Genomic DNA, 23,406 nt, shown 5'->3' with positions numbered 1-23,406 from the left:
AGTGGAATGACATTGACTATTCCTCAGATTAACAAAATCAAGGGAAGGCCTATGTTCCAGCTCTTATAGAACCCCCTCCCCCAACCTAGTAGATTTCCCTTAGGAGACAGGTATCTGTAACTCACCAGTGCTGACAGATCTGTTCAAGGTGATTTCACATTTCTTACTGGGTAAGACGTAGAAACGTGGTGCCTTAATAGTGGAGGTAAGATGGCAACTTTCCATTGCCATAGGACACTCAGAATACCAGGAAAAACCAAACACACAGATACCAAATGCATGGTTTTACAACTAGCACATTCCAAAATATCCAACAGTTAAATCATTCCTGCAGGAACTCAAGACAGGCACTAATTACATCATCCTAAGGAACAAAACAAAAAGGAAACTCTCTCTTACAATCAATTAAACTCATTTAAGTCAATTATTCACATAATTCCTGCCAATACACAATTCAAACCTTCACTTTAAAATAATTTGTTTATAAACCTACTAATTGCTTCCAGCACTTAGCATCCTGGAAGCATTATAAAATGTCCCAGTCTGGAACATCATAGTCCTCAAGGGGATTTTCCAACTTTGCCCCTAGAACAGTCTACATCTTATAGATGAGGGATCTAGGAACCACAGAGTTTTGTTTTGTTTTTTTCTTATTTTTTTATTGCATTTTAGGTTTTGGGGTACATGTGCAGAGCATGCAATACAGTTGCATAGGAACCACAGAGTTTTAAGGGACTTCTCTGAGACAAGAGGCTTGTGAAGCAGAAACAAAACTAGACTCTCAACCTAGGATTCTGTGGATAATATTAGCTTACACACAAAAAGTATAAACTGAGATTTTCAAGAATTACATTAACAGACCAATGATTTCATTGTGTACATGTGTATCACGGGGCTTATATTTTAGATGCCAGTTTGATGGTACAAAAATTTAACAATTGCATTTTCCATTTCCCAAGAAATCCACCTTTTGTTACCTATAGCCATGACTCACCATTGAGTTAAGAAAGCCTCTCTTTTACTTCCACTTTGGATGTATACTATCACCATTAACTAGACTAATAAATGTCCTTCACTATCTCCTCACAAACTTCCATGAGTATTCTGGACTCCACTCCTTATAGGTGCAATGCACTTAACTTCACAACCAGAAGAGGAGGGGAAGGATAAATTCAGATGTTAATATGGATCATTTAAAAAAATTGTGATTCTGCAGCGAAATAATTTGGTACATACTTATGGATTTATTAAGTAATATTCATGTACTAGATGTAAAATTATTTCAGACAATCTTAGTAAGGTCACATAAGCCTACATAGAAAAACCTCCCATGGCTATGCAGAAGAGGAAAAAGGGGATTGTACACAATTATAGTCTCTATTAGAGGTAATTTTTAGGTCAGAGGTAAGTCTGTATGCATATATATCTTCCCATAATTTTCCAGAATATTACTACTAGCAATAAGGCTCTGGCTCTACAAGAATGTTTTTCTAAATGGTATTCCTAAGTGGTCACAGAGAAGGCTGAGAGTAGTTGAATCACTCTCTAACTGAAGCAAGGCTATGTATAAAGTGAAATATATTTGTTTCTTTCTTCATCCTTCCTTCCTTCTTACTTCCATCCTTTCTTTTCTTTCTGCCCACGTGCTTTCCTTCCTTCCTTTTTTATTTTCTTATAATACTGTGGAAGAAAGCAAGTATGATTAAAGTCCCACAGCTAGTTTATAGCTCTGTCCCCCATTTTATGATTTTTTGGTTTAAACCAAATTTTCATCTTTGCTCCCTAAATATTATTTATTTACATAAATACTCCTATGACCTCCAAATTAGAAATGTCAGAGTGCTATCAGGTGTATGTGCAAGGGAAGAAAAGTTTCCTTCCAACTCACACATAAAACTAGAGCATCTTTGTGTCTAGGTCATTCTATTAGTGTAAAGTCAGTGTGTGAGGAGGAAAATATTCATTCCTGGGATGTGCCAATGAATGAAGCAGCACCAGCATCCAGCCACCTATGCTACACATAAGAGAAGATTTGCTCTGTCCTCTGAAATGCTCTGTAGCCAGAAATTCAAACCAAGGTCAGCAGCAATTAAATACCTCACCCCTCAAGTCAGACTGACCCTAGATACAAAAAGTATCCATTGGGAGATAGGAGAGAAGATTCATTTCCCTTTAAGTTCTGCAATATATATTATTCAGTTCTGAAACATAAATTAAACTCGAGAGTTCCTTTTTCAGGGCCATTTGCACTGATCCAGGCCTTAAAGATAAGCTTTCCCATCATCTATAAATTTGCAGTGCAGGTAGACCAAATAATTTTTCAAATGTTAAAATAAGCAATTTTCTTACCAAGGTCTCCAATAAATAAATTTTCATAATTCTTAATAATCTGTTATACCCCTAATTTACAAGCCTTGTATAAAAGTAAGGAAAAGTATGAATCTGAAGCCCACTAAGGCTTCTAGTTTTCCTAGAAAAATCTCAGTAAAACTACTTTAAAATTTTTTCTACTGTTTTTCCTGTGTAATGTAAAAAAGTTAATCTCTTGAGCATTTTTCTGGCTATGAAATACAATTATAAATCAAAAGTAGAAGAAATGAAGGAGTCGGGAAGGGGAGATAGGCATCGTTATAAACATAGGTTTTTAACCCACGATTCCCAAAGAAAAACATTACTTTCCCAAGAGAGATCTTTCAGTTATTGTCCAAAAGATAGGTGGAATTTGTACAGTCGCTGATAAATCCATTGGTTTATTTCTGTTCACAATGTGCCCTTAATCTCTGAAGGCAATGGTACCTATATACACAAAACAATCACTATCACAGCAGGTGCAGTGAAAGTAGATAGAGGGAACAGGCAGCATGTTAATAAGGAGACAGGTGGAAAACTACAGTCTGTCAAACCTGGAAAAGAAACGTGGTCATGAGGAAATTCAGGCAGAGTTCTTTTACCGTATGGGTCTGAATGATAATCATGGGCCCAGCCATATGTTGTCATACTTCTTCACTTTTCATATAGAAACTATGGCTTTGGAGATGTTGTGATAGTGCTTTGCATTGACAACTGACTCTTCTTCCCTCTAACGCAGAGGAGGTGAGTTCTTTCCACCACCACAAAAGAGAATATTATACTCCTGATCTAACAAAAAGTATGATTCAGTACTGATTTTTCCTCTTTATTTTTCTTCTAACCTTGAAGAATAGATTATTTCTGCAGAAAAAAAAGGATAATGCAAGCAAGCAAAGAAAAAGGCTGTAGAGCAAATGAGATACGTAATAAAGAAAGGAAAAGGCCATTTCAATACAGATTCAATTAGTCTCAAATCCAGAGGTTTCCCACAGGTCCCCAGCACAGACCTGTAAGTTGTACTGAGAGAGGTTTAGATGCCCTTTTTTAAAAGAACTAGGACACATCCCCATGGTCCATGACACAGGCAAGAAAACTAATTTAGTGGCCTAATTCCATTCTCAAAATTTGAAACTCTAGTATTGTGTTGGTGCCTTCTGGGCATTTTCCTGACATTTCACTGATGCTAAACTGTTCTCCATTTGGCTTTTTACAAATTGATATGTATGGCTGGGAGCACAAACATGTGCAAAGGTAAATTTGCTATCCGAACACTTGAATGAGAAAAGTCAACCTGTGGGGAAAAGAATTCTAAAAAAATGAAAAATCAGATTTAGCTTTTTTTAAAAAAAAAAAAAAAAAAAACGAAGGCATCACAATGTACTAAACAACTCCTAAAATAATCTTAAACATAAGAACATCAAGTCTTTGGAAGAATACCAGTGTCAAGTCATGGCTTGAAAAAGATCTATGTAATTTCCACCATTGTCATCACCCCTCATTCCTTAACATGCACTACTGGTGCTTTTCTATCTTACATAAAGTGTTTTGCAAATGCATGTGCAGACAAGCCCACTGTGTGCTCCACCCCACAAGACAGCTGCGTAAGCCACTTCCATTTACAAATTACAGAGCTGCCACAAACCTCAGGTGGCTCATATTGAATCTGTTGTATATCAAGGTCTACCTATCATTTGTGCTAGCTAGATGTAAGACAACAGAGAGCAATTCTTCCAGCTGAATATCTAAATGGCTGAGGTCAGAGGGCAGAGAGAAGTGACAGTAAGCCAGCAAGGAAGAAGCGGGGTGGGGTGAGCACTCCAGGTGAAGCCATATGAAAGGACAAAAGAGTGACATGTTGTTCAGTAGATCCTTCTGAGAAAGTTACGAATAGCTAATTTAAGGAAATGAGAATGTAGAAGGTTAAGAATATTTTTGAATTATACATCATTTCCAGAAAATGTAACTAGGAATAAACAAAGACATGCTTCAGTATATATTTTTTCTGTATGTAGACAGCACAATTCATTTACAGAGTAAGAATTCAAAGCAAGCAAAAACAGCCACGGGTCCTGTTTTTAGGCTTGGTTCCTGGAAACAAACTTGAGGTAGAAATTGGCATGTCGGAGGTTATGGTGAAGTGCCCTCTGGAATGAAAGCTATGGAGAGGCAGAGTTTGAGAAAGGCAGATTGAGCAAAGGAGAAGTTGACCTACAATGCATTTGAAGAGGCTTCAGCCCATCCTATGGGCAGCTCTGGATATAAGATGTAAGATGATAAGATTATATAAGGACATAAGATGGTCCCAGTGTGGTGGCACATGCCTGTAATCTCAGATACTCAGGCTGCTGAGGCAGGAGAGTTGCTTGAACCCAGGAGGTGGAGGTTGCATTGAGGCGAGATCGGGCCATTGCACTCCAGCCTGGGCAACAAGAGCAAAAAAATTGTCTCAAAAAAAAAAAAAAAAAGATGGTCTGAGATTAAAGCAAGGGTTTTGAACATGTGTACTCCTGTTAGTGATCAGTCATTAGATGCTCTTCAAAGACACTTAAGAAAATGAAAAGACAAGCTACGGCCAAGGAGAAAACACTGGCAAATGTTTTTACATATATCTCATAAATGACCTTTATAAAAAGAACCCTCAAAGCTATTACAAATAATATTAAGTAAACAAACATCCTAATTTAAAAGTTGGGAGTGGGAAGAGAGACTAAAGATTTGAACAAATACATTACCAAATGTATGTATATATATATATATATTTATGGTTGGCAAAGAAGCATTAAAAAATTGTAACAGCATTAGTAATTAGGGACATGAAAGTTAAAATCACAATGAGATACTACTGCATATCCACCAGGATGCTAAAATTAAAAGCACAGAACACACCAAGCATTGACAAGTAAATATATAGAGAAACTGGGAATCTCATAAACTGCTGGTGGGAATGTAAAATGATACAATCATTTTGTGAAACAGCTTATTAGTTTCTTGAAGTACACTTAACATACCATCCATCCATTACACTCCTAAATATCTACACAAGAGAAATGAAAGACCGTATCCATACAAAGTCATGAACATTTTACTTGTAGCTTTATTTGTAACAGCCAATGGCCAGATACAGCTCAAGTGTTCATCAACAGATGAATGGATAAATATGTCTTGATAAGAAAATTCATACAATGAAATAAAACTGATAAATAGAAATTGACTATTAATATCTGCAATATAGATAAATCTAAAAATATGCTGAGTAAAAAAAGTCAGAATTACATACTATAACATTATATTTATTTAAAATTCTAGAAAATGCAGAAATTATATATTGACAGACAGCAGATCAGTGATCATCCATGGCTAGGAAACAGAGATTATCAGTGAAAGACAGGAAGGAGGGACTATAAACGGTATGAGGGAATTTAGGAATGATAAATTATAATCATTGTCTCAATTTTGATGGTGATTTACCTAAGTCAAAACTTATCAAATGGCATACTTTAGATACTGTTTACTTATGTCAATTGTGTCTCATAGGATCTATTTTAAAAACCATTACTGAAACATTAGGGGTTCTGTCTAGGTCCTGCTGCATGCCACACAGAAAGCCAATCACTGCGACAATGAGTATTGCCAGGGAAATAGGCTTTAATCAGGTGCCAAGGAGATGGGAAATCAGTCTCAAGTCCATCTCCTACACCTACTAAAATTAGGGGGGTTATAGCAGAAAAGAAATGTAACCATATGTGGAAAAACAGGAATTAAGGAGAGGTAAGGAAGAGCAGTTGGTCAAAAGAAAGCAGGTAGTCAGTTAGGTATTCATGATAGGTTAGCATTCTGACATTCTGACATCTTATCGTCCAGACGTGGTGATCTAGTAAGTTTCAGTCCCTTGATACTATCTGGGAGGCCTGATGGTAGGTTCCTGAGAAAGGAACTCAGTTAAGACAAATGTAACTTTCTCAAGTTTTAAGACCAGGAGGGTCAATTTCTATGTTTATTCAAAAGAAATCATAAACATCAGTTCTATGGGACAGTTGGCTGGTTTTGAAATCACTCCATGGCTTTCTATTGTCTTTAGGATAAACCATAAGCTCCTTGCCATGTCTTATAAAAAGTTCCAAAACCAGTGTCTCTCTGCAACCTCTTTTCTTTCTGGGCCTTGACCCCCTCTCTGCACAGCAGCTGGGCTACTGACATTTATGTGAAAGTGCTGTGACTTTGCCTGACTAATCTTTGCACAAGTTGAGCCTTCCACAGGGATGTTTCCCCAGATCACTTTCACTTGGCTCATTGTCATGCTTCCTTCCAAACTCAACTCAGATGTCACCTTCCATGAAACATCCATGACTGCCTCAGGTCAGGTAAGGTGATTCTCCAACCATGAGTTCCCATGGTCCCCTCAGTATCTTAAAGCATAATGGTTATATATACATTGCAGTCATTTATTTGCTTATTTAATTTCTTATTTGTGAGATATTTCAGTTCATTAACCACATTTTTAATTTTTGTACTCCCAAAACCTAGAACACAATATGTGCCCCATAGACACTTTGCAACATCTATTTGAAGAATAAGTAAATGGATCAATGAATGAACAAAAGAACCAATAAATAAATCAGAAAATATAATTCAGAAACATTTTAGAGGCCCAAACCTGATATACCTCGGTAAGGCCAACCTTGGGTATAAACAAGATACATGGAAACAGATATGCTGTGATTTTAATAGATGGATCTAAAAGGTTTGTCTGGCAACATATACATCTATACTAGTTTATTTGAACTCTACTCTTAAATATTCAGAGTGAGGGAGAAGAGAAAATAAATTAGGAATTTATAATGGAGAGTAGGAGTTATGAGAGGCCCCATATAGTCAAGGCAGCCTATGAGAATCCTGATATCAAGCAAGGAGAAGGGAGGGAGGAAATGCCAGTGGCTGGAGCTACCTGGGCAGGAGAGGTACAGCAGATGGTTAAGCATATTGGCTATCAAGTCAGAAGGTCTGAGGTCACCACTCACTTGATAGTGGTGATCTTGGAACAGTGAGATAACTATGTAAGTCTCGGTTTTCTCACTTGTAAAAGAGGGATGAGTAGTAGTATTACTCATGAGACTACTTTCCAAAGATGAAATAGTTTGATTAAAGTACCTAGCCTACAGTAAAGCCTTGTAAACAGTAGCTGTTGTTATTAGGAAGTGGCTGTGGACTAACCTCCCCTTCTTGGCCTTCATGATTTCCCACCAACACCACTAACTGCTCTGGAAGGTTTATGAGTCTTTATGCAAAGTGATGGCATGCCTCCTGGTACCCTCAGCACTACTTTGCCTATCCCTTGGCTTAAAGGTACAGATCTTTATTAAAGCGCTTACCCAAGATAAAAGAATATAAAATGGAATTATTCTGCCTGAAGAAGATCAAATTAAACTCTTAAAACTTAAAAAGACTTATCTTGACTAGTTATTCTTTATTCAGCCCAAAATATTATTACATTTCTGGTTGATCAATATTTAGTCTAGATCTAAGAAAAAAACTACTGCAAACATGAGGGTATGAAAAACCCCAACTGACTGCCTAAAGAAGTAATGAATGCTCTTTCTCTGAATGTATCTAGGTGAAATAACCACCTATAAGTACACATTGGGTTAGGCTGCAGTGAAAAGATATTTTAAACATTAGCCTAGGAGATACTTTAGAGACTGTGATGTAACAAATATAAATTGATGGGCATGATAACCCACAGAATTTCAGCCTGTTAACCTTTAGAACCATGGCTTTTATACTTTTATATTCAGAACTGTGGTGCGCTTGCTCGCTCTCTCTGCTTCTCTCTCTCTCTCTGTCTCACCAGCATACATCAAACTCTAGTCTATAGTCTGCAAGAGAGTAGCATTAAGATTAACATTCAGGCCAGACACAGTGGCTCACACCTGTAATCCCAGCACTTTGGGAGGCTGAGGTGGGCAGATCACTTGAGGTCAGGAGTTCAAGACCAGACTGGCCAATGTGGTAAAACCCTATCTCCACTAAAAATACAAAAAATTATCCAGGCGTGGTGGCACACGCCTGTAATCCCAGCTACTCAGGATGCTGTCGCGGGAGAATCACTGGAACCCGGAAGGCATAGGTTGCAATGAGCAGATATTGCACCACTGCACTCCAGCCTGGGAGACAGAGCGAGACTCCATCTCAAAAAAAATAAAAATAAAAAAATAAAATGATTCTATGTGGTCTGTAAGAGTTTCATATGAAGATTTTTAAAATGCAGATTCAACCCAAACCTCCTGAAGTCTGGGAATCTGTTTTAAACAAGCTCTTTATACCATGTATGAGAATTACTGCTTCAGAACTTGGAGTTACCCAGGGATAAATGTTTTATGTAACACCTTGAATGCCAAGTTCTGTCCCTCAGGAGGCAGGAAATTAGTCCTGAGAATTTCATCGTCCCTTTCTCAGCCAGTTCCAAGAACAGTCCTGGGCCCAGGCTTTGAGGCTCAGCCCGGGTGTTAGGATGAGGGTAAAGAAGCAATGTAGATGACAGGTGGAGGGACACAGTAAACCACTAAGGCATGTGTAGACCTATGTAACAATCTTGCATGATCTGCACATGTACCCCAGAACTTAAAGCATAATAAAAAATAAAATAATAAAATAAAGATACATGCAGAAAAGAAAAAAAGAAGAAGAAGCAGCCAGCTCTTCTCTCCTCTCTGCAGCTGCAGCCCTGGCTGTTGCCATAGCCACTAGCTGACAGTAGCATGGTCAGTTTAAGATGATCCCACAAGGCAATCTCAGGATGAACCAACTGGATTCTTGAAGTGTCCTTCTAGGTCTATAAATTCCACTGCTAAATTTCTATTGCCCTGAAGTAGCATCTTCTCCCACCTCTTATGAACTACAATCTACTTACAGTTACTCACCTATACACTTGAACTCAGGGCAAACAGAATGGAAAAATGAAGCACAAATAACAGGGCTACTAGGCAAGTGAGAAAATGTTAAAGTTTCTCTTTCAAATGATTGAAAAGCACCAGCTGTGTGGCAATTCCAAATCTTAAAAGAAGGACTGCAAAGGCCTGAGTAGCTCTCTGTTGGCTACTCTCCCCTGCCAGGGTGTAGAACTATCACATATGCCAAAAGAACACGTCGGAATGGGACAATGCAGGGCTTTGGTAATATATCATCTCTTTCCAAGGCTGAGTTTTGTGTGGTTGCGTAGGATGGAAGCAAAACCAATCCACCTGATTAACAATTCATTGTTCTGAGAAGACCCCTCCAGGAGGGGATACTTTCCATGCCTCTCATCATTATGCAATTCAATCATATTGAGAACTGGGAACCTGCATAATTTTAACAATGCAATATAGGCAGATATTTTCAACAATAAAGAGGCGAGTCTCCTTTTCTTTTTGTTCGTTAAAGACACATACTAACACTGCTTGATAGAGAGCCCATCACAAGTGTTAGGTGTAGAAAGGAAAAAGCTTAAATGTTTGTACATCTTTTACCAACTTTCTGTACTCACAATCTTTTTCAATCTCCCAAGGAAACCCCAGCACACCTGTGTTCCATATAAAAGCAGCTCTCATCCAGCAGGTACGTTGAGAGAAAGGAATCTGTCAGGACACTAATAACAGTCCTGACAAGGCAGGGAGGAAAGGCTGTCAGTGCCGTAAGAAATACTGTCTCCAGGAAATTAAAAGTATTCCATAGTGCGCCTAGTGTACATCTGTTTATGTTCTTGTTTCCTCCACTGGCAATTGCTCCTGTCAATCCATGAATTCTTTACTATGAACGAAACAGCAAATTGCTTCAGTACTACACAGTCCCAGCTGGGTGTTAAACCAGCAGTATGGTGATATTAAACTCAAGCTTAGATACTCTTGCTTTAAACTTCTTTGAGCTGAAAAGAAAATAAGGTAATCTCAACAACAACAAAAAAAGAGACAAGTAGTACTTGAGAGAAAAGTGAAAAAGGTAAAAGCCATTTGCCTGATTTTGTGTGTGCATGTGTCTGTCTGTCTGTGTGTGCATCTGTATGTGTTTGAAAGCAGGTGGGGAGTTTCTGGGAAAAAAATATGGAGTATCATGATCTATTTTTTACACCAAAGACCCACCAGCTAACAAAGATGAAGGGAATAGGTAGGGAGAAACAGAGATAGCATAGTTGGTAGGAGGTCAGAGGCAAGGGAAACACCATAGACACTTAAGCATGCTGTACCTTTGCTGTCAGACAGGTGCCATCAGTTACTAAAACTGCCATTGTGTACTGGAGAACATTAACTGTCCACCAAAGTCAGTCCTCCCCTTCTTTCATTGTAGCTGAACACACAGTTGTTCAGCAGAGAACTTCATTTCACAGCCTCCTGGGCAGCTGGAGGTGGCCAAGTGACTAAATCCTCGCCAGGGGAACAAGAGGGAAGTAATAAATCCCACTTTCTGGTCTGTGCATTCCTCGGGGTATGCCTGATCTTCTCACAAGCTGCAATACCAACACACCCATGACCAGCATGAACTTGCTGAGAGGCTCACACACTGAGGGAGGCAGGAACAGAGATGGAAGGAATCTGTGATCCTGAATGGCCACATAGAGCAAAGCTAATCTGAACTAAGAAAAATACTTTTCTGTGTATTTTGGAGATTATGGTTTGGGGCCTCTTTGCAACTAACTTAGCTTTCATCTTAATACACATTATAACATTTTGAAATTAAGGTCTGAGAATAGAACTAAATGCCCTCAGATTATAGTGTGTTCTCTGTTTAATATCAATCTTTCTAGATTTCCAGAAGTATTCAGCTTTAAAGGCAATAATACAATGATTATTTCCTGAAAGTTCACACAAGACAGCTTTATTGATTTTAAAAAAATATTACATTAAAAAAATCATCCTAAATTGATCAAAAGTAGAATAATCCTTGAAAAATTATAACTGTCAAATCTGTGTTAGCCACAGCTGTGTTCAGCTACCATAGCCACAGGTGAAAGCACAGGTACTTTTTGGGGTTAAATTGTTGACCCCCAAATTCATACAGTGATGTCCTAACTCTCAGTATCTCAGCACGTGGCTGTTGGAGACGAGTCTTTAAAGAAAAGTAATGTTTGCCAAGGCAGGCAGATCACTTGAGATCAGGAGTTCAAGACCAGCCTGGACAACATAGTGAAACCCCGTCTTTATTAAAAAATACAAAAATTAGCCAGACATGGTGGTGTGCACCTATAGTCCCAGCTACTCGGGAGGCTGAGGCAGGAGAATCACTCCAACCTAGAAGGTAGAGGTTGCAGTGAGCTGAGATTGCACCACTGCACTCCAGCCTTGGTGACAGAGTGAGACTCCATTTAAAAAAAATGAAATGATATGGTTAAATGAAGTCATAATCCACTACGATGATGTCATAAGAAGAGGACATTAGGACACAACAACACAGCCTGAGGGACAACCTTGTGAAGACAGGAGAAGATGGCATCTACAAGCCAAGGAGACAGGCCTCAGATGGAATCAGTCCTGCCAACATCTTGAGCCCAGATTTCTATCCTTCAGAATTGTGAGAAAATAAATTTCTGTTGTTTCAGCCCACATGCTATGGTTCTTTGTGCAACTGCCTGAGTAAACAAATACAAATAATAAATGTTAAGCACTTTTCTTTTGTATCAGAACCAAGGAGGGATTCTCTGGGTTGGTTCTCTGACAAAAAAAGAAAGGAAGAAAGGGAAAGAAAGGGAGGGAGGGAGGAAGGGAGGGAGGGAGGGAGGGAGGGAGGGAGGGAAGGAATTATTTCCAGATATTAAAATCTTTCAGTGTTTACAAGTCCCATGCTTTGACTATATTTAAATTTTAAATAATTTTACTTCCTTTCCCCAAATAAGTTTGAACCCATTCCTCACATCATCTTCAAAAGTAAACTCCAGATAGATTAAAGACTTAAATATAAGAGGTAAAAAGCTAATAAAATAAAATGTAGAAAGTCATCTTTGCAGTCTGTGAGTAGACAAAGACATTTTGAATATGAAGCTAAATCCTCAAATCACAGTGTCAAAAGTAGGTGAGTTTAACTTCATCAAAATGGGAGATTGTGGTTCAATAAACGATATCCTAGAAAACAAGAACAGACTAAAGAAAGTATCAGCCATAATTAAAGTGAAAGATTGATATACAGAATATACCCCCCGACACACACACAAAAAAAAGAAACAAAAGTCCCGCAAATCAACAGGAAAACAATGCAATAACTAACAGAAAAATACATAAAGGATATGAACAGGTTAAGCCCAATTGTCTAACATGTATCTGAAGAAAAGTTTAACACCATTAGCCACAGAAGAACTAAAAGATTAAACGTCAATGAGATTCCATATTATTCATTAGAATGGCAAAAATTAGAGCACTAGATAATATCAAGTGTTGGAGAGGAGATGGAAGTGATAGAAACGATTGATATGTTGGAGCGAATACTCTTGGAGTAAACAATACTGTTGGAGGAAATATAAACTAGTCCAGTGGTTTTGGAAAGCAATCTAACAATACTGGGGAAATTAAGCACAAAATCTCATATGATCCAGCAGTTGACTGCTGGGTGTATATCTCAGGGATACTCACACAGATTCATAAAAGAATATGTTCGAAGAATATTATTTGTAGTATGGAAGTTAGAAACAATGTCCATCATTCGGGGAAAGGATTAATAAAATAAGATAGAGGCATACTATGAAAATATACGAAATATACAAGGTCATCCTGCCTTGCTTAACAACAGTAATATTTAATTGCTTAAAGACTGTGAGTGGGATATATGGATAATAAGCCTTTAATCATTAAAGAAAAAATAATTGATAAAATCTCTCTCCTTTTCCTTTTCTCTCTTGTGAGTTGCTCCTTCAGACACCCATCTTTTAAAACACAAAGGATATCCATTTTAAGATTCACTATGGGCCTCTGCTAAATCTTCATGAATTCGATGAGGGAAAGAAAGGAACTAAGTTTCCTAAAAGGGCAACTATTTTAAATGTTTGTCCTTCTGAGGCTGTCATCCCAAACCTTACTCCCAATGCCTCCCCAAACCCGGGTGTGGGGAGGCATTGGGAGTAAGGTTTGGGATGACAGCCTCAGAAGGACAAACTTTAGGCCAAGGTGGGAGGGAGTAGGGGTGGAGATTGAGCTTCTCCATTTGGAGGTCTGAAACTAGGACCCTTCACTGAAAACGGAGGAAAGAAAAAACAGAGAGTGAGGCCGACTTTTTAACTGAACTCCAAAGTTCCCTGAGCAATAGAATGGGCCTAATATGTACCACATGGGATTTAAGTCTAAATGGAAGAAAAATGTTTCAGATAGCTGGGACTGTTGAACATTTAAATGGAATGTTCTGGATCTCCTGCTTTTTTGGTCTTCAGTATTTTTTAAAGAGTTTCGTTACCCAGTAATATAGTCCAGCTTAGGCCAATGAGCAGAAGAGCTGTAATTTGTGTTTTCATGTGTTTTCCCCGAGAGTTCTCAATTGCTATTTAATATCTTGTCCTTTGGGCATTCTTACGGCCTGTTTGTGCCTCTGAGGGATAAGACATGTTACCCTCTCATCAATATATCCTGGTTTTTGTTGTTGTTGATAACGATGGTGGTGTTTTGTTTTTTTAAGAAATGAAGGAAAAAGTGTGTTAAGTCCCTGGTGAGACATTATACCCCCACCCCCGCCAATTTTATCTATTCCGAACAGCAGAAATACCAACATGTTCAAATCTAAAAGCAGTCTTTTTCCTCTCCAGAGTAAAAAAAAAAAAAAAAATGTCTACTTCTTATGACCCTGGACTTAAATTTGACTTCTTCATAGTAAGAAAAATTAAAGAAAAGAAGGGTAGGAAATATTGGTCACATCTCAACGTTATTCTAGGGCCTCACTTCTGACACCCAGGAATTAAAATACCGTGTTATCCTTTAGAAATTACACTCCTGTCTCTTTAACAAACTGTGTGCGAGAAGGGGGCGGGTCTTGGGAGCGACGAAGGCTCTGATTGGTCTTGCTGGCAGGAAGTGGGTGGTGAAAGAGCCGCTTCTGTTATTGTCCGGGGCTGCAGGGTGAGAGGCCAGGGCCAAGAAGGGCTCCAGGACGCGGGAAGTGCCCTTGCTTCAAATCGCGGGCGTGGGAACGGGGTTGCAAAACGGGTCCCTTTCATTCGGGTGGGTTAAGGGCCCTGTCAGCCTTTTCGCGAAGGCTCCACGCCCTAGCAGCTGGGCCGCAATGGGCCCGAGGTCCACTTGGACCGCCGAGACCGCTCGAAGGCCCCGGAGCTGGAAGAAAGGGGATACCTGGGCGCCGGCCGCCGCCCTCGCAACTTGTCCGAGGCCCCTTTCTGAACCTAGTTTCTCTTTTTCCCCTGTTCTGCAGGCTCGCTTCCAGCGTCATGGCTCAAAGGGCCTTTCCGAATCCTTACGCCGATTATAACAAATCCCTGGCTGAAGGCTACTTTGATGCTGCTGGGAGGGTGAGTTTGGGATATGTCTGCCTGCATCCCTGCCTCTACCCACAGTGTTCGGAAAGGAGCTCATTTTCCTAAAAAGAGTTGAGCATCCCCCTTTAAAAAAATATATGATTCGACGATAAATAATGTAAATTATTTGAAAATACATGTTAATATATACTGTTTGAGCTCTAACATAATATTGAATATGTCATTGTTAACATTATTAATTGAAATAAGCTCAATCACTAATAGTATAAATTTTAAAAATTGGCAAATACGTAGTTTACAATGTAATTCGCATTTTTTATGTGTTTTGGTTTGGTTCTTAAGAGAGGAATCCAAACGGTATTCACCTGTGCCGTGTTATTTCTTTATAATTACACACAAGTGTGGTCAAGGCAATGATGAGGGCAAACTGGTGTGTGGCAAGGACATCTTTAAGTGGTTAGTGCTAAGATAATTTGGGGACATAAGAAACCCGAAGTTCTTTGTACCAGTGTCACTCCTCAGGACATGCACACAGCTGGAAAAAAAAAAAAAAAAAAAACTTGTACATTAAACTGGTTAGCATGTTACAAATCACTATGCATTAAAGAACCTGGGGCCTGTGTTTTTTCATGCCTCTTTGGGTGAACATAATTGTTAAGAGGGAATACGGATATTTTTAAGAATACCTAGTTTTGGCTGGGTGCAGTGGCTCACACCATTAATCCTGACACTTTGGGAAGTCAAGGCAGGAGGATTGCTTGGGGCCAGGAGTTTGAGACCAGCCTGTGCAACATAGCAGGACTTTGTCTCTACTAAAAAAATTTTTAAAATTAGCCAAGTGTGATGGAAAGCCTGTAGTCCCAGCCACTTGGGAGGCTGAGACAGGAGAATTGCTGGAGTCCAGGAGATTCGAGGTCATAGTGAGCTATGATTGCGCCACTGCACTCCAGCCTGGATGACAGAGACCTTGTCTCTAAAAAATAAAAAATAAAGCTTAGTTATGAGAATGAGTTAAGTTGGAAACAGGACACACACTTTAAATATTTTACCAGTTTATTTCTATGAAACTTGTCAGCCATACACAAAAGGCATTTTATGTGATATAATGGTCTTACAGATTTCATACATGTCAAGTTAATCTATGGTTCTGATGATTGTGTTTTTTTCCTTAAAACACTTGTCACGATTAACTTGGGTCAGTAATGCAGGTAGGAGGGATGAAAGAAATGAAGAGGTGTAGTAGGATAGAAAGCTACCAAAATGTATATGGAGTTTGAGTCAATCTGATTATTGTAAGACTAGTATTAAGCTGCCCAAACAAAGCTTTTTATAATTATCTTCAGGTCAGATGGATTCCGTTTGGCCATTTGGGCCTGCATTCTGCCTAGCTGTGCAGATTCTCAAGCTGAAGTATATGTCTTGTCTTGCTGGAGGAGGACTTGCTGCTTCATGCTGACTTGGCAAAGAAGATGCTTGAGGATGTGTCCTAATGACAGAAACCTTCCATAAAATATAGCTGTTTAGGCTGCCTTTAAAGTAAATGCTTTTTATGAATTTAACCTTTTATTTCTAAGGGGAAAAATTTACAAATTTAAACCCTGACCCAAGAGTAATAATGTAATTTATTACCTAACGTAGCTTTTGAACAGATCCTAGAAAAAATGTACCATACTACTTCTAAAATTGTGTAACGTTGAACACAGGATCAAACCCTGGAGATCTGTCCTCCTTAATTTGTTAACGCAAGATTTCAGTAAGGAACTAGTCTGTTTTCTGGCATCTGTCAGGAAAAAAAAAGGACTTTTAGAGACTTCAAATTATTGCTAGAGTTTGAATAATTTGGTGGTCTACCACAGGCAATCTATATTCTCACAGAGCCTTTATTAAATGCAGAATGTGCCAGACAAAAAGTAACTTCCCTTTGTGAGGCTGAGGCATTCTCAGTATTCTTGATCTCTTGAACGCCAGGCAAGGTGATAAATTACAGTAGATGATGTGTTCTCAATGTAGATCCAGTCTTCTTTTTAGTTGTGGTTTATAGACCTTTTATGTTAACATTGAAGTGTGTTTTATCCTACTAAATGTATTTTTAAGTCTGGTTGAAATCTTAACCTCTTTGCAGAAACTGTTAAATAATGGGAGTGTATGTGTCAAACAATGTAGTTTCTTCTAAAGTGTGTGAAATAAGAGATCATAGTGGTGCTTTAGATTAAATAATTCAGATGTGGTCAAAAGTCTAATTTGCCTTATTAAGGATACTCCTCTGCAGTGAATCTTAATGTATTTTTAAACTGTTATTGCTGTTAATTCTGATACTGCCTTCTTGCTGTTTTCAGTGTTTAGATTTTATCCCATTTAAAAAAACGAGATTCTGATGTGAGTGGTTAGGTTTATTTCTACATCCTCACACGGTGAAATAAAAGGTTTATATACCCTTGTAACATTTTCCCAGATTGTTCCAAAATTTTATTGCTTTGTGAAATTCAAGTCTTAGAATCACAGCAAGTTATTAAAATTATTGAGGGATGCATTAAAGTGACTTTTTTTTAAGACACAGAAGTTTAAAATTATTTTTCAGTTGCCTTTAGGAAGAATAACATAATGATTGCGTGAGCCTCGCTGTTTGCACAGCATCTGTGGGCCTTCATATAGGTGTTACTAACCCCAGAGCCCCAGCTTTAGTAGACTTTCAATCCTTAGCTAAACTATTACTTGCCCTAGACCCTTGATCTGCTAAAGAATTAGTTAAAATGTTAACATTTACATCCCTGAATAAGAAACACTTGTGGTGCACTATCTCATTTAATCCTCAAAGTATGTTTTGAAATTGGTGGGGCTGGTGTTATTATCCTGACTTCATGTAGGTAATTGAAACATGAAGTTATGAGTTGAGCAAGATCATTCAGCTAATAGCGGGTAAGGATGTAGACAGACTCAGTCATTGAAAAACGTTGTGAAGCCCCGATTCTCTGCCAGACACTGTGCTGGACGTGGGTTTATGATGCTAAGTTTGATATTCTTTCTATTCTGCTTGAGGCTCTTGATATACATGAATTTCTTTTGCCTTGCTTATGCTACTTCATTATTTTAAATAATCATTTTTTAAAAAAATAACAAGAGCAGTTAGATGTATCTTTAGGTAATTTACCTTGCTGCAGTTTGAATACTAAAAATCTAGTAGCTTGAAATCAGCAAACATCTGATTTGTGCTTAATTTAATAAAATGACTTTATTATTATAATAAATATTGGTTTAAATAATAGGCAGTTACTATTAGGTGGAAAATTACTGTGAGCTAGTTTATCTTTGGCATTCTGTTTCAGTATTTAACTACAAATTTTATGTAAAACATTACATTCAACAGTATTTTATAAAATCTGTTAACATGATATTGTTGTTGTTTAAGAATAGATAATAAATTGTACTGTCTCCCAGGTAGAAAAGTATATCCTAAGTGGAAAAGAAATCCCTTCCTGTCTTTGATAGCTTATAGTTCAGCAAACTGGGTGATCCATATTATTTTGATATTTGTTTTCCTTTAATATCTAGCTAACTCCTGAGTTCTCACAACGCTTGACCAATAAAATTCGGGAGCTTCTTCAGCAAATGGAGAGAGGCCTGAAATCAGCAGACCCTCGGGATGGCACCGGTTACACTGGCTGGGCAGGTATGAAGTGCTGACTGTGAGCTGGCGTAAGCATTGTGCGTAAGAGCCAGAGCATTTTTCCAAGAGCTGTCTGTCTGAATGCTACACCCTTAAATGCTTCCTGCATCTGCATTTGAGTAATTGCTTCTGGGAGAATGCTGTGCTCTCAACCCAACCAGAGTATTTTCTGGGTTTTTAATAGTGTCCTGAATTTAGGGCATGGTAAGCATATTCAAGTAATTAATGGCTAACATTTGGATGGCTGCTATACTTGTGAGGAGAAAAATTGATTTTCAATATTACATAATTAATTTGGAGATGTAATTTCAGTCTGAAGAATTGGAAAGAGTTTCAAAATACAATGCCTGAAGGAGAGGCAATGATGGTTGATCTCAGGAATAAAACATGTCCAGAAACATCATTTTTAAAAGTTAACCCTTAACAGGAATACAGGTTACGTATTCATTCCATGAACGAATCCTCCTATATGGTCATTGCTGGTTGGTTTGCATTTGCTGTATTTCCAGTCTCAATCATTGAGAGGTTGGAGGAGGTTTAGGAAGAAACAGTGCATTGATATCAAAAAAGGTGAGAAAGAAAAATCAAAGAAAAAAAGTTGAAGAACTGCAATTAATTTACCAAATGTAGAAAAACAAAAAGACAGCTGTATAATCTTGAAGAAAGCATAGTCTAGAAACTGTTTCCCATTCCCTTTAAAGAGTGGGCAAGGAGGAATAAGCTTGCAATTCAAGGAATTTGAATTTGATTTTAAGACAGTGGAATTTATCATTAAAATGGCTTCATAGCAGAGATTCTGATTCTGGAAAACTTGAACAGAACCTAGGCATTAGCCTTTTATAAGCCTCAGTGGTCCTGTTGCAGATGGTCATCTATGGACTGCAGTTTGAAAGCTTCTTTATAAGAGAAATGTATTGTTGTTAATAGCAGTCGTTTAGCCATCCTCTTTAGTACAGGTTGAGCATCCCAAATCTGAACATCTGAAATCCAAAATGCTCCAAAATTTGAAGCTTTTTGAGCTGTGATATGACACTCAAAGGAAATGTTCATTGAGCATTTAGGATTTCAGATGTTCACATTTTGGATGCTCAATTGGTAAATATAAGGCAAATATTTCAAAATTTGAAATCCAAAACACTTATCCCAAGCATTTCAGATAATGACAAGTGATTCTATTTTTTTTTTTAACAAGGTTAAGGAAGGCAGATTCAATCAGTAAAATTATACAATCTCAGGGACTTTTAAAGTCAATGTTTGATAAAAATAAGACTGGGCTAGATAATGTTGGACCATCCCTTTTATTATGATATTTATAGATTGTAGAAGCTTAACACAAGAATGAAATGAAAAGATTTTCTTTCGAGAAGGAAGGTATAACAGCTGTCATTTATTAGCTACTGTGTTCCAGGTGTGATGTGGTTGATAGATAATGTCATCAGTGAATGTTGAACATTAATATTTATTAAAAAATATCAGTTTGAACAAAACAGGACAAGCACAGTGCACAATCGTCTTGAGTTTTCCTCTTGATTGCCACATTGTAGTAATATATAAGGCTCAAACTTATAGATATTTTTCTAATATGTATGGAGTTTCTACTGTTTTGTTATTCCTGGAAAAAAAAACAAAACTGAAACAGATTGTTAGTTAATTCTAGCACTGATTACAAAAGCATGACTTAAACTTTGAAATTGGCCATTCAGGTGAACTCATTATTGTGAGATACTTTGCTTTAGGGGGAAAATACGGAAATTGATTTCACATTTGAATTAAGTTTGACAATGTTGGGAAGAGTCATTAGTCAGACACTTAAATTGCTAGAGCTAGTTGAGAAACCAAAAGTTAAAAACTTTGGAAATAGCAAAGAAATTTCACTCCAAAGTAAGATGCAAGTTTGTTTAATTTTTTGGCTGTATGGAGTTTCTGGCTTCATATCCTTTGAATGCCAATATCCTTCAACCTTTTATCCTCAGGTATCTATGATACTCATTGCTGACTCCAGAAAGCAGGTTATATGGCAAGCATCTGAGGAAAATTGGCATACTAAGCACTTTACTATGTCTTTAGTGGCTGGTTGTTTTAGGATATGGCATAAAATCTTCTAGATAAATTTGCTAATGGTTTTCAAGGCAAAGCTCCTAATGTCTTCTAATCAAACACTGTTGAAAAGCCATTATTCCCATATAAAATAGACTGTCTCCTCCAGTGTTTTGATAAGTAAAATGCTGCCCTGTGCCAGTGTTCAATCTGAATATCATAAAACTCTGAGTTGTATAAGAAACTAAAACTAATTCAACCCCATAAAATCATGATGTTAATACCTTCTCCTCCTATTATGTTATAGCTTACCAAGTACCATTTATTGCTAACTGAACTTTTATTACAAAAGAAATGCATTCACAAACAATAAAAATATTTGGTGTTGTATGTCAAAGCAATGTTTATATAATTATGTGTATATTTTTATGTTATTTTGTGCCCCATGTTATCTTTCAAAAAATGATACTCTTTAGGAAACACACATTATATTTATTTAACTTTGTTCAGCATGAAAACTGCATGGTTATTACAATTAGTTAGAACTTTAACATCTTATTTTGTTAAATGTCATTCCCCAATATAAGTACGGGCTGATAGCTAACACTGGTTAGATAGAATTAGGATTTGAGACAGGATTAGGTTCAGCTGTCTATACCCCAAAAAAGAAAACAGAAGTATAGTGGTTTAAATAATATAGTGCGTTTTTCTCATGTAAAAGAAGGCCAGAAAGTGTCAGTCAGTCCAGGCCTGATATTGTAGTTTCAGGATGTTAATTGGAAGCCAAGCTCCTTTCTTTCTGGACTATCATTCTTCAGCCTCTAGCTTCTACCTCTTGCTCAAGATGGCTGCTGTAGATCCAGTCATTACATCAGCTTTTCAGGCTGCTGGAAGAAGAGTCAAAGAAGAATGCATTAATGCATTCTCTCTCTTAAAAAAGCCTCATGGAAGTCCTAGTCAACATTGCAGTTGTGCTGTCTTTGCTTTGGCTAGAACATAGTCACATAGTCACTCCTGTTAGCAAGGAAGAATGGTAAATGCAGTCTTTTAGCTCGGGTTCTGCTAATAGAGGAAGTGAACTTTGGGATAAGACCTAGTAATCTCTGCTATAACTTCTATGTAACAAGAAAAATGATTTTTTTGTTGACTCCTGTGTTTTGCACAGGAAGCCTCATTTTATGTCTGCTAAAAGATCTGTTCACTTTGGGGGAGATTTTCTAAGGATAAATTTACCAGTGTCTATAAAATACTTTGAAATTTGCCAAGCAATATTTTGTCTGTTCGTTTCCAAGGAGATTGATTTGGATTTTGATTAACAACACCTTTACTCTTTTAAATTTTTTTTAATTCAATAAGTAATAGTCTTTGCATAAAGCCTACCGCAGAAAGGAAGTATTATAGAAGTGCCAAATCATAAATAATTTTCTTAGAGAAAAGTGTAATTTAAGTCTGGAAGGGACTATGATTGATTCTAAACTTAATACTGTAAAACATTACTGTTTTTGTAGTTTTATTAAACAGTTATTTGCCATTCTTTTCTGCTTTCTCCTAAACTTTAATTTTCTGTTGCAGAATTATAAAGTTCCTAATTTGTACCATGCATCAATTCCTACTAAACCCCATAATTGCATGTCTTTATTTCTACTTCATGACTCTAAAGAAAGCTACAAAACTGGGCTGCCCAGCCTCTTAATACCTCATTCATGGTATGTCTAGATTTGTCTCAGTTGCTCAGTTGATTGAAAGTGAAAGGGTTCTAGTGAAGAGGCGACACACTTGTGTGTTTAGTGTTATATGTATAAAGTTGACTCTTGAACAATGTGTGATTTAAGGGCACAGGCCCCTGACACAGTCAAAAATTGCTGTATAACTTTTCTCGCCCCCAAAACTTAACTACTAACAGCTTATTCTTGAGGAGTCTTTCTGATAACATATATAGTTGATTAACATCTATTTTTTGTGCTACGTTTAATATGTACTATATTTTTACAATAAATTAAGGTAGTAAAAAGAAAATGTTATTAAGAAAAATCCTAAGGAAGGGAAAATATATTTATTCCTTGAGTGGAAGTGGATCATTATAAAGGTCTTCATCCTCATTTTCTTCATGTTGAGTAGGCTGAGGAAGAGGAGGAAAAGAAAGGGTTGGTCTTGCTCTCAGGGGTGGCAGAGGCAGAAGTGAAGGTAGGTGGAAGGAAAGGCAGGAGAGGCAGGAACACTTGTAACTTTGCAGAAATACATCATAATTTCTGTCTGATATTTTTGCTTTTTCATTTCTCTAAAAATATCTCTGTACATTGCCAGTTCTTCCATCATTTGCTTTGGTGTCAGTGCCCATAGCACATATGAATAAGTGTCAGAAAAGAAGTTAAAAGCAGTATTGAATAATCAAACCCTTTTGCCAGACTAATGTCAGTTTGTTTTCTGGCACTGCTGCTTCTATATCTTCCTCATCCTCTAGCACTAGTTTGCAAGAACTCACCTTCATCAAGTCACTTTCTATTAATTCCTCTGGTGTGGTGTCTGTTAGCTCTTGAATTTCTCCAAGATTCCTATCTTGAAATCCTTCATCCCCATCCCCCACTTTTTTTGCTATATCCATGATCTCCTGGATTGGTGCCTGTGAAGTCATGCACAATATCTGGACCCAGTTTTCTCCAGCAGGAATTTGTTGTTTCAGCCTTGATGGGTTTTGTGGCTTTACTGTATCAACGATGGCATTGCAGTGGTGTAATTCTTCGAGACTTTCATGACATTCTCTCCATCTGGGTTGTTCTGTTAAAGGGTCACATATGCAAAGTAACCCCCAAATGCTCAAGGAGCTGAAAAACCAAAGAAGGAAGCAGAAAATCCAGTTTGTTAGTAAAGGCTGCTTTATTGGAGAACTTAGAGAGACAGCATGAGCATGGTCTTGGGCAGT

General features: G+C 37.6%; 1 protein-coding gene across 3 annotated transcripts in view; it reads left to right on the top strand.

Annotated features, from left to right (window-relative positions):
- The first annotated feature begins 11,779 nt into the window (after positions 1–11,779).
- Positions 11,780–23,406, top strand: part of LANCL1 (LanC like glutathione S-transferase 1) — a 47,393-nt gene continuing 35,766 nt past the window's right edge. Inside the window, exons 1-3 of one of the 3 annotated variants that reach the window (XM_035305600.3) lie at positions 11,780–11,889; positions 14,722–14,818; positions 18,335–18,452. In XM_035305600.3, coding sequence (XP_035161491.1) covers positions 14,738–14,818; positions 18,335–18,452 — 199 coding nt within the window. In that variant the 5' untranslated portion in view covers positions 11,780–11,889; positions 14,722–14,737. Of the gene's footprint in view, positions 11,890–14,372; positions 14,514–14,721; positions 14,819–18,334; positions 18,453–23,406 lie in introns of those variants that run through there. The other 2 variants (XM_002749741.6, XM_008999417.4) reach the window with 2 other exon arrangements.

This window comes from Callithrix jacchus, chromosome 6 (assembly GCF_049354715.1).
Source record: "Callithrix jacchus isolate 240 chromosome 6, calJac240_pri, whole genome shotgun sequence".
Lineage (NCBI taxonomy): Eukaryota > Metazoa > Chordata > Mammalia > Primates > Cebidae > Callithrix > Callithrix jacchus.
This window is presented reverse-complemented; position numbering and strand designations above follow the sequence as displayed.